General features: G+C 40.3%; 1 protein-coding gene across 9 annotated transcripts in view; it reads left to right on the top strand.

Annotated features, from left to right (window-relative positions):
• Positions 1–15,592, top strand: part of IMPG2 (interphotoreceptor matrix proteoglycan 2) — a 56,556-nt gene that overhangs the window by 22,527 nt on the left and 18,437 nt on the right. For 7 of the 9 annotated variants that reach the window (XR_003572461.1, XM_027894749.1, XM_027894753.1 and 4 more), the window contains 5 exons: positions 1,166–1,197; positions 1,290–1,313; positions 9,826–9,872; positions 10,339–10,430; positions 13,282–13,443. Coding sequence is in view for 8 of the 9 variants with exons in the window: in XM_027894749.1 (XP_027750550.1) it covers positions 1,166–1,197; positions 1,290–1,313; positions 9,826–9,872; positions 10,339–10,430; positions 13,282–13,443 (357 nt within the window). In the remaining variant the exon portion in view is untranslated. The remainder of the gene's footprint in view (positions 1–1,165; positions 1,198–1,289; positions 1,314–9,825; positions 9,873–10,338; positions 10,431–13,281; positions 13,444–15,592) is intronic. The other 2 variants (XM_027894751.1, XM_027894756.1) reach the window with 1 other exon arrangement.

The raw sequence follows: 15,592 nt of genomic DNA, 5'->3' as shown, positions 1-15,592 counted from the left end.
CTAGCTGTGATCACACTTCATGTCCACAGATGTCCCAGAAAGAAGAGAAGAGTAGTCAATGACATGGCTCCAAACCAACAATGACTGAATTTCTACACTTCCCTAGAAATACAGGTGAAGAGAATGAACAGGCTACCCTGTTCAAAAAGTCTCTTTTGCCTTTTCACCCCTCCTTCACAAGAAGAGCGATCAGGATAGCTTGGAGTGACAGTCCTCAGGTCTCTAAATACATATGGGTGTTTTGCAGAGAAGTTTTCAAAGTGGCAATGGTAGGTGTTAAGTTTATTGTAATTTAATTTCAAAGGAGAATACTTGAGTTGATCCACTCTATGTTATTTTTACTGAAAAATATATCTGCATTGATCATAGAAAGAAAGCTAGCCCAATAAAAACTCTGCCAAACAATCCCTCCCCCCAACTAAAATAGAGAAGAAATTTTTTGGCAGTAATTTTCTATAAGTATTTTATATTCTGTTCACATTGGTACAGCAGCAGGATACAGCATTATTTCTCAACAGCTATTGTGCTGCAAACTACTGAGGATCTACTCCACTTCTTGTGGCATTCCTCCCAGAATCTCCTGTGACACTTATCCAGAACCAATGGCACTAATGCCATAAGAATTTTGATGAAAAAACATGAACTTCATAGTTCTGTTTAGTCTTTATACACCAGTACATGAAAAAATTTCATCCCTGTCACTTGTATAACCGTAAACTAAGTCATCAGATTAATCCTCCTATGTTACTTTAAGATGTAACTGTACTTTCAAAAGATGGTTTTAAATCTGTAGACAAGTAGCAGAAGTAACACTGTATTTCTGAAGACTGCTTGCTTAAAAGGATCTTGTTACTGACCTCCTCTGGGTTGAGAGAACGTTGTACCTAGAGGACAATGCAAGACAATGCAGAAACGCAGAGCATCTCTGACAAACCGAGTACCCTTTATACTGTCTGATGTTGAGTTTCAGCTGTATTTTGGAAATGTAGGACATTTTCTTTTCAGTGGGGACTTGGTTAATAAATTTTGAACTTAACAAGTGAAAACACAGAGAATAGAATTATTTTGGCACAGAGAAGGAAATAAAGTGTAAACTGCATTTCAATTAATTTCACTTTATCTTACTCAAATATAATTAGGATTTGTTTGATTTTTTTTTTTCCAGAAACTGTCCTATATAAAGGAGGCAATGGGCAGGTGAGTGTCTGTGTTCTCCTTGCATTTTATTGTCTCTGGAAATAACAACTGGAGTTGTGACATTTTGTAACCTCTTTTCTTTTCATTGCCAGCTCCTGCACTGATTGGGCATGTGGGTAAGTAGGCTCCTGATAGGTTGTTTCTCTGTTTTTTGCTGCTGCTGGAGTTAGTTTGTGCACTGAAGATGAGTAAAATTCACCGCATATAGAAAAGTACAGTGGAGAAATCTGATAGTTCTTGCACGTCACCTCGTCCTGGCATGCTTGGCACGCTCAAAATATCTCAGCCAATCTGGGGCTTGTATGTCTGCTTAAGTATGTCATCACCTTGTTGGCCATCAGGCTGTCAGGCTATTTACCTGAAGAGGTTTAGATGGGGAAATCTATTTTGGGAAAAAGATGTCTCCGCAGTTACTTGCGTTAGTGTTCTGGTTATCCTGCAAACCTTTCCCAAAGGCTTTCAGGTAGTTCTAGTCCTTGTTGCAAAAAAGCCTAAACACAACAAACAAACTAACAAACAAAGCTTTGAAATGCTCTTTTAAAAAAACTTCTGAGAGATGTGCTCTCAAAACGGTTACAAGGCAATTAGCTGCTTGGACTCCTCACAGTTTTAACAAGGCAATAAACCTGAAAACTAGCCTGATTCGTGGCTTCTTTGTACCAAAGCAAACCTGAGCTTGATCTGTTATTTTCACGTCTTTTCTAACTGAACAGAAAAACAGTCCAAATTTTTATTGCTTCTTTCCTACTCAGAACTTAATCTAAGCTGTTATTTTTAGGACAGTTCAAATCCAAACAACCTGGTGCTTAACTCATCTGAAAAACTGGCATGTTCAATTCCTTGTTTACAGGCTACATAAAGATATGAGTAATTAATTTACTGGGAAAAATAATCACTTGAGAGAATTTTAAAACAACCCTCAGCTTCCCAAATTAGGTATCCTCATAATGATTTCATAACAACACTGTATTTTAAAATTATTAACATGAGACGATAAGGGTGATTCCTAAAAGGTTGGTTTCTCTCTGTCCCGTGGAGCTGAATGCTCCTTTGACAAGAGCACTCCCCAAAGCTTCCAGGTCAGCAGGGTAGCATACATCTGTTCTGAAGAAGTGTGAGTTTGAAAACCTACTGCATCCATCCGTGTGATCATTCAGGAAATCTAGTAAATGTAGAGATATACAAGAGGAATTGGAGTCACTGTATGCACTGGGCTAAACAACAGAGCAGTGCAAAAAGCCCAACATTTTCAAGGTGGATCAGAGTGATTGATGTTGTACAAAAGCCATCTTACCAAGTGTTTTTTGGCAAGCATTAAAGGGGCTTCAGTAGACAATTCTCAGACTTTTCCAACTCAGTTCACTGTGGGACTGTATTGCATCTTTCTCAAAAATACACTGCTTTTATCCCAGTATGTATTGCTTCAGACTGTTTATAGCTTTAGAATGGGATCTTTATAATCACCATCAGTTTAGACTTTGGTTTTAATATATCTTTTCCTCTAGAAGTTGTTGTTTGTCTTGTGCTTGGAAATTGTAGTGGCTTATAGCATAAAGAGCATGATACAGGACTGAAGCAGTGACAGAAACAGGTAGATTTGCTCTGGGTGATGGAGCATCAGAAAGAAGTTAATATAAATTATTTTGGTAATATTAAACTTATTCTCAGAACATTCTGGACATCTTAGAGCATTTCTGGGTTAAGATGTGAAGTTTGTAAGCCAGAGCTGTATAAAAAACAAAGCCATTGTTGGTTGTCATGGGTAGACATCTCCTCTAACTTCAGGTATCTTCCATCAAGAGTAGTAAGTGAACCACCTCAGTACTGCCAACAGCCAGTGTTATTATTTCCTGCAAAATTAACCTCCAACTACACATCAGAATAAAAGGAAGACCTTTTAAAAATGTTCTGTAAGAGTCAGAGTAAGTACCCAAACCAGAATCACCACCAGCAGTGTGCAAAATCCAGTGTCAAGTCCCTCCTGCACAGGAGGAGAGGTGAGTGTGATTCTGCCATTTCTTGGGCATTGCTGTCCTCGCCTGCTGGCACACACGTGCGGAGAGAGGTTTGTCCAGTGTGCAGGGCAATGCTGGGGTTTGAATGTGGCTGACTTGCCACCCAGCTGTGTCATCTGTGCCAGAATGGGCATCTGTTCTGGCCTCATCTCAAGGGATGGTAGGGCTGTCCTAAATATCTAGATATCCAGGGTACGATACATATCGAGATATCCAGAGGAGATGTTCAGGTGAGGTACATCCATTGCCAGGGAGGATCAGGTTACTCCAGGTGATGTCTAGCAGGAGTCTTTGCCTTGTCCTCTGGTGAGCTCCGGTCTCTCTTCAGTCACTTCACTTTGGAAGCCTGGCACCAGGCAGATTTTTTAGTCTGTTTTCCCACTGATAAGAGCAGGAAATTTTACAGTAGAGGTTCATGTTCCAGAGCATAGCCCCCACAAAGAAACTAAGAGAGTATTATCTTTTTATGAGACTTAACCAATCTACTTTTTCCTGTAAAACCTTCTTTCTTTGAAACAATTTCCTAATTTAGGTCTTATCTGGAATGGAAGACAGGCCCTTGATATCTGCTGATCATTTTAACTGTACTACTAGGTCATATCAAAACTGCACTGGCAGCTATAAACAGCTATAGAATTGAAGCCCCGACTTAAATAATTTGATACAACTCATACAATCCTAACTAGATGTCAGCACTGTGTCTCTAGCTGGAAAAATCTGATTCCAGCTAGTTCAGTGCTAGGATAGTTTTAATGTAGCCTACAGAAAGGTGTCTTATACTCTTCTAATAAAGTTCCCAGAATAACTCTCAATCTGGCATTACTGACAATTACGTAACAGCAGATGAAATTTGTTCCCGTAAGGTTAGTGCGCTTGTTCACACAGGTTAAACGCTCAGGTACCCTGGCCTGTTAAGGAACTGAGGGATTAACTGAGTACCACGGAGGAGAAAACCTCAAAAGGAAAGTAACATAATGGGACACAATCTATATGTGTACACAGCAGCCCAGTGGACATCGTGAAGGTTTAGTCCCAGTTGGAAGTGTGGAAGCGCTACATCAGCTAAAGATTTTTAATGATTGCTTTATTCAGTAGGCCATTGGGACTTTGCATAATGAAATTCTGTCTCTTAATGTTGGAGTGTGTGTCATGACAACAGGGCAGTCCTTTTGTCTAATTCCTGGGGGATCAAGAGCCAGATCTTGAGAATCAACCAAAGGCGAAGGAGTAGCACAGAATTGTTGCAGTAGAAAACTAGAGCTTTTGTGTCATAGCCTTGCTTGATTTCTGTAAGCACAATAACATACTGAGGAAAAGATCATTTGACAGGTTCAGAGTTGTTTCTCCTCAGTAACACAGTGTGGCTTCACATAAAGAACCTGTTTAGGCTCTGCAGTTGTCTTTGAGTCGATGGAACTCTGTATATGCTGGAATATGTGTATGTGGACTCTGTAAATGTGGACTGGAACATATCAAGTCCTATCCTGACATGACTGATGTCACATAGAATTACATACCATGGGGTTTGAAAAGAGGGGAATGTAGGCAGTCTTTGTGAACTGTGTTTGCTGTATTGAAATGTAGAGGCTGTCCATAAGCACTGTTTGCTTCAGATCAACTTCTGAGGCCCGTATGGATCTTGTCTTATGCTGGCCTAGATCCTGGTGTCTAACAGAGCTGTGTGATCTGAAACTGGTTGTTTCTCTCGAGGAAACACAAGTGCAGTGTTGTTCGTTCTGGTGCTTAGACAATCTGCTTGTGTGTATTCCTTCCTGCCTCTCCATACATATGTGTGTATTTTTATATTTTGCTTACTGCTCAGCCAAGATGATCCAGGGCATCACTTATGCAGGTAGGACAACAGAAATTACATTTCATATGTCTGTGTCTCAAATTCAAAATAAACTCTTGCTAGAATCCAGTCACTCCACCTGGAGTGGTTGTGTAGGTAGAGTTAAAAATAAAGTGTGGGCCCTGGATGAATCCTGGGGCAAACAAACAAACAAAAATCCCTTATATTTTAAGGGATGTAACTGGAGGGGAATTTGAATCTGTGTTTACCTTGAAAAGTGGTGTGTTCAAACAAATCAGCAAATGCGTTGCCATGTGCATTTTGAGTGATTTCCTTAGAGATGCCTGGTACTATTGCTTCTTTTCAGGAAACCAATAAAGTGGGAATTAAAAAAGTTAATATATTAAGGGGAAGTAGGAGTCTAAAAGAAATGCATGCAAAAAGAAAGTAAACTTCACCATTCTGGTTAAGCCCTGTAAAAAACAACACTGTGCATAAAGTGAGGTTGATTATAGCACAGTTTCTTAAAACAATATTTTTGTCTTCCTGAAAAAAAGTAATAGGTGATAATTTGACCAGATTTGATACTTGACTGGTCTTTTTTGATTAGATTGATTACGGTTTTACTAGGTGGTGTTTAAGCCCTTGGCTTTTAATTTCCAACCAGTTGTGCACTGGTATTTTTTCAGAAAATTGGGTAGCTCTTGAGGGCTTGTATTTAAAAGTCCCTCAGTGCCAGTAAGCACATATTACCTGGCCTTGACAAAGAGCATGGTCTGTTGCTGCTTAAGTAGATGGGTTTACTTAAGGGACAGCCTTAAGTCTCACCTTGACAGTGGCCTTAGTCTCACCTTGATTTTCACCACTGTTATGGTTGCCCTATGACCTGGTTTATTGGTTGTCACCACATGGCTAACCCTGTGCTTAAGGTGACATTAGTGTTGGAGAGCTGCCATTTGTTGGAGTCTGTGACAGAGAGAGTCCCCTGGGACCTTTGAAACTTGGAGAACTTTATTTTTATACCAGTCTATAACTAGTAATCTGATCTAGAAGTAGTACTCTAGAAAGCTAATTTTAGGCTTTTCCATTTGAAAACTCCTCCTCCTTTGAAAGTGTGATTTATACCACAGCAACAGGCAAAGCATCACCAACCAGTCAAGAGAGATGATTGTCCCGCTCTGCTCTGCACTGGGGCGGCCTCACCTTGAATATTGTGTGGAGTTTTGGGAACTGCAATATAAGAAAGATATTAAGCCATTGGAGAGTATCCAAAGGAGGGCAATGAAGATGGTGAAGGGCCTTGAGGGGAAGCTGTGTGAGGAGTGGCTGAGGGCACTTGGTCTGTTCAGCCTGGCAGAGACTGAGGTGAGACCTCACTGCAGTCTTCAACATCCTCACAGGGGCAAGTTGAGAAGCAAGGACTGATCTCTTATCTGTGGTGACCAGTGATAGGACACATGGGAACGACTTGAGGCTGTATCAGGAGGTTTAGGATAGGTATTAGAAAAAAGTTTTTCACCCAGAGGGTAATTGAGCAGTGGAACAGGCTCCACAGGGAAGTGATCACAGCACCAAGACTGACAGAGTTCAAGAAGCATTTGGACGGTGCTCTGAGGAACATGGGGTGACTCTTGGGGATGGTCCTGTGCACGGCTAAGAGCTGGACTTGATGATCCTTGTGGATCCCTTCCAACTCAGAATATTTTGTGATTTCTGTCTGTTTTTTCTTGTCTACTTTGAGGATTTTTTCCTTTAAAAAATCAAGTAACTTAGTTTAAATTTACCTTGCAGATACATTGGCAAACACAACTGTACTGGGTGCAGATGCCCAGGTGCTTTCAGTAGGGGCTCCCTGTGAGGAGAGGCTGGCGCTACCCCAAATTGGTTCCAGCTGGCTTTGACAGGCCCACCACAGGGCACAGCTGAGCCCTACACTCATGGCAGTGGTGCCTCAGGGAAAGCCTGTGTGAGAAAGGGCAAGAACATGGCACAGGGAAAGGAGTAGGGAACAAAAAGAATGAGAAATGGCGGCACAGGGATTTCCAAGGTCAAAGGCACCCTGCCATGGCAAGGCAAGTATTCCTTGAAGCCAAGGGAGAACTCAGACTGGAGCAGGTAGACATTTCCTGAAGGAACTGCTGTCCCTGCAGAACATGTACTGGGTCGAGGAGTCAGAAGTGAAGTTGAGCCTGGGTGGAGGATAAGTGGTGTTGCAATTTCTGTCAGTTTCTCACTATCCAAACATACTTATATATGCAATAAATCGATTTTCCCCAAGCTGAGTCTAATTTGCCTGTGGGGGTAATTGGTGAGTGACCTTCCTGTCTTTACCTTGACCCAGAAACTTTTCACCTTTTTTTCTCACCTGTATTGTAGAGAGGCTGGGTGGGTGTTTGGCCCTTAACCAAGGCCAACCCACCACAGAAGTGGGTGCTCAGTTGGTCAGATAGTAATTTTTGTCCATTTGAGGTGCCCTGAGTCACAGCACATGTGCAGAAGGCGACCAGGGATGATGTGGGAACTGTGGGTGGCTGGTGCCTTGTGGGGCAGTAGCTGGAGGTCAGGAGTGCATCGAGGCTCCTCAAACTATACTGGGCACCAACCCATGGGCAGCTGGATTGAGTCCCCTGAGTCTCAGGTTGAGACCAGAGCTTACCACAGTAAATCATGTTTCTCACTTTCCCCTCCTAAAGAAAAGGGGGCTGATACAAGAGTCAGCTGATTTTTATATATAGGTTTGAACTGAATAGAACATTGCAAATCCTGTAACAGTTTTTACTGCTCATCGCTTTGCTTTTGAGTTTTTATTCTGACCCTAGTTACACTAATCAGTTTGTAAGAAATAAAATATTAGACTCACCTCTGCTGAAAAGTAGAATAATACTTGCTTCTGAACATTAAACATGATGCACTAAATTGCCTTTTTTACTGATGCTGTAACTTGGTGAGACTGTAATTTAATTCTTATTGAAATTGGTAAGAGAAATGCATCCTGGAGTGGAGTGAACCTTATTGGAAAATATTTCATCAGACTGTTTTATTACAGTTCTAAGATGATTAACAAATAAAGAAATCAGTCTAAAATATAGCAAGCATTCTTCAGAAAATATCCTTGAGAGATGATCTTGTGTAAGTTATACTTGCTATTAAAATTTTCCAATCTTGGAAATGATTCTAATATTTATTGAGGTGTTCAAAGAATTGGTAGAGAGTTACCTTGTGCTCTTCTGGCTGAAATCAGGTACCAGTGTCCACGAGATGGAATCAGACACAAATAACTGTACATTTCAGAGCTTGCATATTGCTCATCAACTTAAGTTGTTTAAGAAAACACATGAAGGTACTTGAATAAGCATTTTCTGCTTTGTCTGGTGATTATTTTATTTTTTGCTAATATTATTGTTGTGGAAATCTCACCCTGTCAGTTTAACATTCCCTGAACTATATTTTGATATAGTTAATCGTTTCATGCAGGACTAGACTGTGCCTCCTGAGAAAGGATGGGTGAAAAGATTCTTGACTTAAATAGAATATTCATCAGGTTTGACTTCAGGTCTGTTTATTGGCAAGTTTTACGTGTCTGTGAGAGGTAGGGGGAGAAACTGTTTCAGACATTTAACTCAGTGAAACTACGGTGTCTTTGATCGTATGCTGGTGTCCTTGTATCTGTAGTGTGTAACTTTGTATCTCATAGTCTGGCTGGTGCTGGAAGCCTTTGTTTTCTTGAAGAGATAAAGAGACTGATTATACATCTTGAAGGAGGCAAAATATCCATCAAGTCTGAATGGAGTTTTGCTTGAGGGCAGACTGCAAGACCAGTAATATCATATGTGAATCAAAAATCAAACCTGGCAAGGCTTGGAACCATGACCAGTGTTGCATGTATTAGAGTGAATATTTGCTGCAATGCTTATTATATGGCACAGGTATGACCACCAATTAAAAGGGGAGTTCCTTTAGAAGTGAGAGAAATATCTCAATACAATGAACTTCAGTGATTTTCTGAAGTTCAGTTTCTCTCCAGCACTTAAACTTCCAATCTTAGAGCTTGGGCTGTATATATTAACAGTATGACAAACCTGAAATATAATTTTGCCTTCATTCAGGAAAGACTTGTTTCTGTCAGAGCATGTTTCCTACTCTTGGGAACTTGACAGTTGCTCAGGGCTTAAAGAATTGGCTCCAAGGAGCCTGGGTTTACTGTAAGAGCCATGTCAAAGCTGTTAGTTTTTCTTCAGGCTGGCAGTCCTCATCTGATTTTTACCTGAAATGTTTTTTCACATTTGGCCTTGAGTTGTTTTATGTGTATGTGTGAATCCAATAATTGGATTTGGAAGCTGATACCTCTTGAAGATTTCCAAATAAGCAGAATAAAATTAATGATAAAAATAACCCATCTTCTTGAAGTGATTTCAGTAGAGTTATGGTGTTTGCATTTTAAAATCTGAGCATTTTATAGAATAATACCTTTTACCTTTGGGTTTTATTTCTGGTCTTCAGATTTGCCTTCTTTACAGAACTGCTAGAAGGCAAAATGTATTATTGGATAGGACTACAAGTCAGTTGGAATATTAAGGGGGTTAGCAACCTGGAGAGGCACATGGGGAGTTGTGTGTTGCAAGTGACCCAATATCTAAGTTGCAAAAGATAACTGAAATACTGTAAAACCCAATTTTTATGAAGTTATCAGCCAAGTAGTACCATGAAAAATTTCTTCTGCACATATGCTTTTTGGTGTGCCACCAGAATCACAGAAGTATAAAGAACTAATGTTCAACATGTCCAGTTTCAATTTCTGATTTTATTTTTATCTGTCAATAGTGGGACTCCAACTCCAGCCTCGGATGCTGATGTTACCACACTGAGAGGTCAGTTTTCATCTAAATCCAGTTAAGGCTGATTCTGAATTCCTAGATAATTGAGAAATTTGATGGTGTTCAGACTTCGGAAAGAGCTGTGAATTTTTACATCTGTATAATGCTGTTGTAATTTAGAGATCATGTTATATGCTGACATTATTTTGTTACTGTATGAATAATGAAAATCCTACTTGAGAAATTAGTTCTGTGCGCTTTTTAGTGCACTTAAATGTCGTGTTTCCAAAAATGCATCATCTTAGGCAGAACATTAGCATTTTATTCTGATTAGTGTATTTGGTACTTTTCCTCAGGCTCTTCAGGTGTTTCCTGTCCTGTTGCTGCCATGATGATGGGAATAGAAATCAAATTTGACTGTTGGCTTATTCTTGCTGAACTGCTTCTGGGTATCTACATGCACATGGGTAAAAAAACCCCCACAAACCCAAATAATAATACTGTTCTCTTTCAAACTCAGATGCCGCTGCCAATGTTCCTCCCCCTGATGAGATCTCCATTGAGAGTCCTCCAGGTGCTACCATCGAGGAGGTAGACAGTATAGACACCACAGTGAGTGATTTTTTTCATGGGGTTCAACATTCTGTTGCCTTTTCTAAATGATATTTTTCATAGTCATTTACATTTTTCTGGTATTTGAAGGTATGTTAGCATTGTGTGCTAATACTAAGATTTCATAAAACCAGGGCATGGAATTTCTAAATTTTAAAAACAATTTCTTGGGTAGGTATTTTTCATTTGCAGAGGCTTTGCAGTGCCACTTCCCCAGCAGTGGGAGAGAACAGATCAGCTGAGCTATCAGATGAGGATTTTGCTAGAGTCATAGGACTAAAGAGGGAATTCCCAGTGGTTCTGAAAGCTCCAAGAAGAATGTCAAACATTATTATTCTTATGGAAACACAATATACCTTAGGTTGCTGCAGAAGTGGTACAACTGTGTAGGATGCAGATAAGTGGCCTGGACAGCCTTGAAGATTCTGATGCTCTTGCTCCTTTTCTTCTGGTTATGTAGATGAACTTTTACTTATCATCTTATAAGTCACTCTTACTGTGATATTTAAACAAAGCTCACAACACAAGGAATCCTATGCCCAGTACTTAAATCATCTCTGTAGAAGTGAGCTGAAAACCGCATAGGTCCCAGGGAAGCATTTGCTTATAGGAAACAGGTCCTCTGGATTTAAATTTTAATCCCAACTTTAGAATTCAACTGCAGTATTTGTGGTCCTACGTAACTGAAAAAAAATTTGCAAACCAGTGGTAGAAATCAGCTGGCTTTTGTTTTCTTATAAAAGTGAAACTCTCAATGTGTTATGGAGAAGCCTACGAAGTTTCACATGCTGCATATAAGTAGAAGCTGATTTATAGTACTGGGGTTTTTTTCATAAGAGTATGGCCATGAAAAAAGCTGAGCCAAACTGTACACTTCTAGAGCTTTCAGGGCTGACTGAAACCCTGATATTGGAATAAATACCAAATATGAAACAGGCAGATAGCTTCAGACTCAAGTCCAGGGTCTGGCTTTATATTATGTACCAAGAACACTTGTGGTTTGGTCCCATGTACAGTATTATTCTTTTTCAAAACAGAACTGCCTCTAGTACTTCTGCTGGAGCAGAGAATAGGATCATTCAGTAAATCATAAAGAAACCAGAATTAGATTGCTGCTGCTACAGTGTTTTCACTCTATACAGTTACATCACACCTCATCATTGCTCAATGCAGCCAAAATGCATCACAGGTTACAAGACCAAGGGTGAGCAAAGCTCATATTCTGCACTTGTATGTTGAATATATCAGGTTTTGGGGGACTGATAAATGATTTAAAATATGTGTTGTTGTAAGCAGCCATATGACAGCAGTATATATATGCCTGCTAAGTGTGTACCTCTCAAATGCTAACTAGCTTTAAATAGTGCACGAGTCATTATGGTCTTTAACAAAGTTATCTAGTGAAAAAGGGATAGAGTGGGGGAGGAAGAGAATTTAGCTAAAAATTTTTAGAGGGTCCCTAAACAATATATAAGTTAGTAACTGGCGGCAGATAAACTTTCCAGAGAAAGGTTTTTCCATTTCCTGCACAATACATAACTTAGGCTGCAGTTTTGTTGAAAAGGTCTGGTTTTTTGGGTCTCTTTTTTCCTTTTTAATGGGGGGAAAAAACAATAACTGCGTGTAAATAGCAAAGGACAAAACCTCTAGCAAAAGACATTTGTCTGTTTGGCTAAAGTTAACTTAAGCCAGCCTTCCTTTCCCTGCCACAGAAATCTTTTTTTTTGCTTTCTCTCACATCTTTCAGTATACCACAAGGAATAGCTGGTTTTACAATACTAGGGAACTGAGCAGAAAGGGTTCTTCCTGTGTAGCTCGGTCATTCAAATTAGATTTAAACTTGGCATTGCCTGCTGCCTGTGGCAGCCACTATAGTTGCATGCTTCCCTGGTGCATTGCACAGCCCCTGCCACGGGGCTCCTCAGGCAGCTGTAGACCCACCAGTTGAAGGCCACTGCTCTGTCTCAGCAGAGGTCCCTGCAGGTTTCCCAGTGCCCACTGTATATCTGTGGGATCCTTTACTTACTGAAGCTGAACAGCAGAGTGTTGTTCCAAACGTAGAACTTGACAAAGGTAACTTGTCTTCCATGTGGAATAGTAAGTAGGAGCCTTGTGATAAATGAGTAAATGTTGGGTAAATTGACCTAGGCTGACTGGGCTCAAGTGAGCTGTTTGAGTATCCGTGGCTGTGCTTTAAATTGCCTCATAAACATTCCGTGCAACTGGATTTCTGTTTGTACCTGAGGTCAACTAGGTGGACTTGCACTGCAGATGTCCCTATGGAAAACAGAATTATCTGCAATATGAGAATTCTCAAGAAATATTCTTGCTTAGTAGATTGCCTCATTAGTTGTTGCCTCTGTCCCTGAGGCTTCACAAGCACTCCATTATAGTTCAAGGCAAGCAGGTGTGCTGATGGCTCAAGTGAGGATGCTGAGCTTTGCACTGGGGTTTTCATGTGTCATTAAGTATATCTGTGACCAGCCCACCAATGGTGCCCTGAGGTGTTCCTGTCCATACAGGGCTCAGGTTTTCTGCCCCACCATGAGCCAGAGAAACCTTCAGATTTGCAGCAGCTGGAGAAGTTTCTGTTTCATGCAAGAAAGATATTTGGACCCAAACTTGGGAATGTAGTGTAGTGTTGACACATGGCAGACCATTTGTACACATACACATTTAGGGATGCTTTTTACATGGAGTAAACCCACAATAGGTAGGAATCTGGTCTGCGGTGAGTAACAAGGATTTGTTTCTTCAGAAAAAGAAAAAACCCAAGAACAAAGGGCAAAACAAACAAAAAAGAAGGCATTAAGCCAGCTCTTGTTTTTTTCCCTTTTTCCTTCCCTTCCAGATCAATAATGAGATAAAGACGCAGGATGAGAAGCTAGTGAGACCTGTAAGTGAGCAGATGATCGAGTTCAGCATTTTGATTACTGGTGAAAAGTACTGCGAGGAGCTGAAGGACCCAACTACTGCAGAGCATCAGCTGCTGTCTGAACGATTCATTTCTCAGGTGATTACTTTCCCTAACTTCCTTTTTCCTTTTGCTGGCTCTGCAAAACAGTAATAGCACAGAGCATCAGTGTCAGGGCTGCTTTTTTCTCATGGGCTGTGTGGAACCAGCTTAAGGGTTTTGTTGGCCTGAAGCAGGCTGGAAAATGCGCACTGTGAGAATACACCCTTCAGTCTGACATGCTGCCTTTTTGAAGCAGGAAAGTGCCATACACTGTGTGTATCATGCCACTTGCTGCAGACCCCAGTTTTCTTTTTGTGATTTTAATGATATATCCTGCTATAATTTTGCAGGCAAAAGAGGTAAAAGTATGCTTTTGGGAGGATCAGAAAATTATGCTGAACCCCTGAATGGGGGCGTAGTCTAAACAGGATCTTTCCGAGGGATTGTTCTCTCATTCTCTTTTCCCCATTTTCTGATCTCCTTAATTTGCCTCATGTTAGCAGAAGAAATGAATCTGAATGTTACTAATAAATGAAAAATATTTTCACTTACTTTAGTCCTTTTAAAGACCTATTTCTACCAGAGCTGGCTTAGACCTTACCATTCTTTTGGAATTTTTCAGTACCTCTCCCTGTCAGTGTTACTGCAGCAGAGCTTTTAAACTCACGGAGAAGTAACAACTCTCTTCTTTACCTCCTGATGCAACTTCACTAGTTCTTAAATTTGCAGGACTTGAAAATATTAAATTTCAAAAAGACATTTAACATCTCTCCAGTGAACAGTTTGCATAGAGTTCATTTCAGTGTTTTCTAATCAAGTCTTCCAATTTGAATTCTTCTGTAATTAGCTGTTTGGGGCGGTAAAAAAGATAATTTGAGGGTCTGAACAAATCAGCCTGTCAGCACTCTCAAGTAGACAGGTCCATCAACATCTGCTGCTTTGGACATGCACTGAAATGGGATAGAGGATACCTTAACAATTACTGTCTATACAGAATAGGTGATAAATGGGGAGATTGGAAGCCATAAACAGCAGAACTCATTTGTTATTTGTGATCAGAAGCAACATTTCTTTGAATGGATTGCTACCATTGAGATCCTCTCTCAAATCTAGACTGCCAAGACAACTCTTGCTCCTCATTTATGCCCAGAATGAGCAGTTCATGGGACTGCATTTTAAAACCCCTTCAACCAGTTCTTAAACACGTGCTGAAATCCCATTGGAGTGACTGGGAATGAACTATGGTTTAGACTGTTAGACACATGCTTTAAAGAAAAAATACATAGGTACATTATACATATATGCATGTATATATGAGTTATTAAAAATTTACTTCAATTATTTTCATTTATATGCTACAAATAAATTTATTGGCCCACCTATGTACAAATGTATTCCTAAAGTGTGATAATATACTGCTGTGTTCTGTTCTAATTTTTCTCTCCCTATTGTTTCCAAATTTGCCTGTAATGGTGGTAACTTTATTACCATAATTTTCTTGTGGCAGGGAGTTTGTCTTTCTTTTTCCTTGGTAGAGGTATTTAGGGTGCCATATGGCAGCTCATCATGAGGCTTATCTTTTCTCTAGCTTTGCTTCCTTCCTTGTCCCATCTAGTTGGGGTTCTCTGTTGAATCCTTTTTACTGGGGCTAACCCAGTGCCAGATCCTGAGGCAGATGGGAAAGAGATGTACTCTTTACTGCAGCCAAAAAGCATCACCACAACTGTCACAAGTTGCTAGCGTAGGCTAGACATCTTAATTTTCCTAGTTGTGTGGCCAAGTAGCAATGCCATAGTCTGTGTGTGTGTGCATAGGAAATGTCAGATGGGACAGAGTCCACCTGGCACATGGATGTTCCACTCCTTTGATCCCTTGCCTGGTTTTCTCTGAGCATGAATAAAGAAGCTCTTGAAAAAAAAAAAAAGTCGGCATCACTTTGATTGTTTAAGTCTCACCAGAGACAGTTTAAAAATAGGGATACTGGGGAGGGGAACAAGAATTTGCAGAGTAAAAAATAATCCTCAACTGGCAAAGATCTTTTGGGAGCTAAAAAAAAAGCCCCAAACCAGGATGAACCTTCAATATTCTATATCTTGTAGCACAGTTGACTATTGAATTAGGCCTGGATGTGCTTCCATTTTGCTGTCCCCAGCTATCTTTTTTGAACAGCACTGCTGGTCACTCCTGAGCCCTTAGCAAGTTTAGG

The sequence above is a fragment of the Empidonax traillii genome, unplaced genomic scaffold (assembly GCF_003031625.1).
Source record: "Empidonax traillii isolate 1590-97213 ecotype Southwest subspecies unplaced genomic scaffold, ASM303162v1 scaffold442:size488032, whole genome shotgun sequence".
Taxonomy (NCBI): Eukaryota; Metazoa; Chordata; class Aves; order Passeriformes; family Tyrannidae; genus Empidonax; species Empidonax traillii.
Note: the sequence above shows the minus strand (reverse complement) of the source record. Positions and strands in the feature narration are given on the sequence as shown.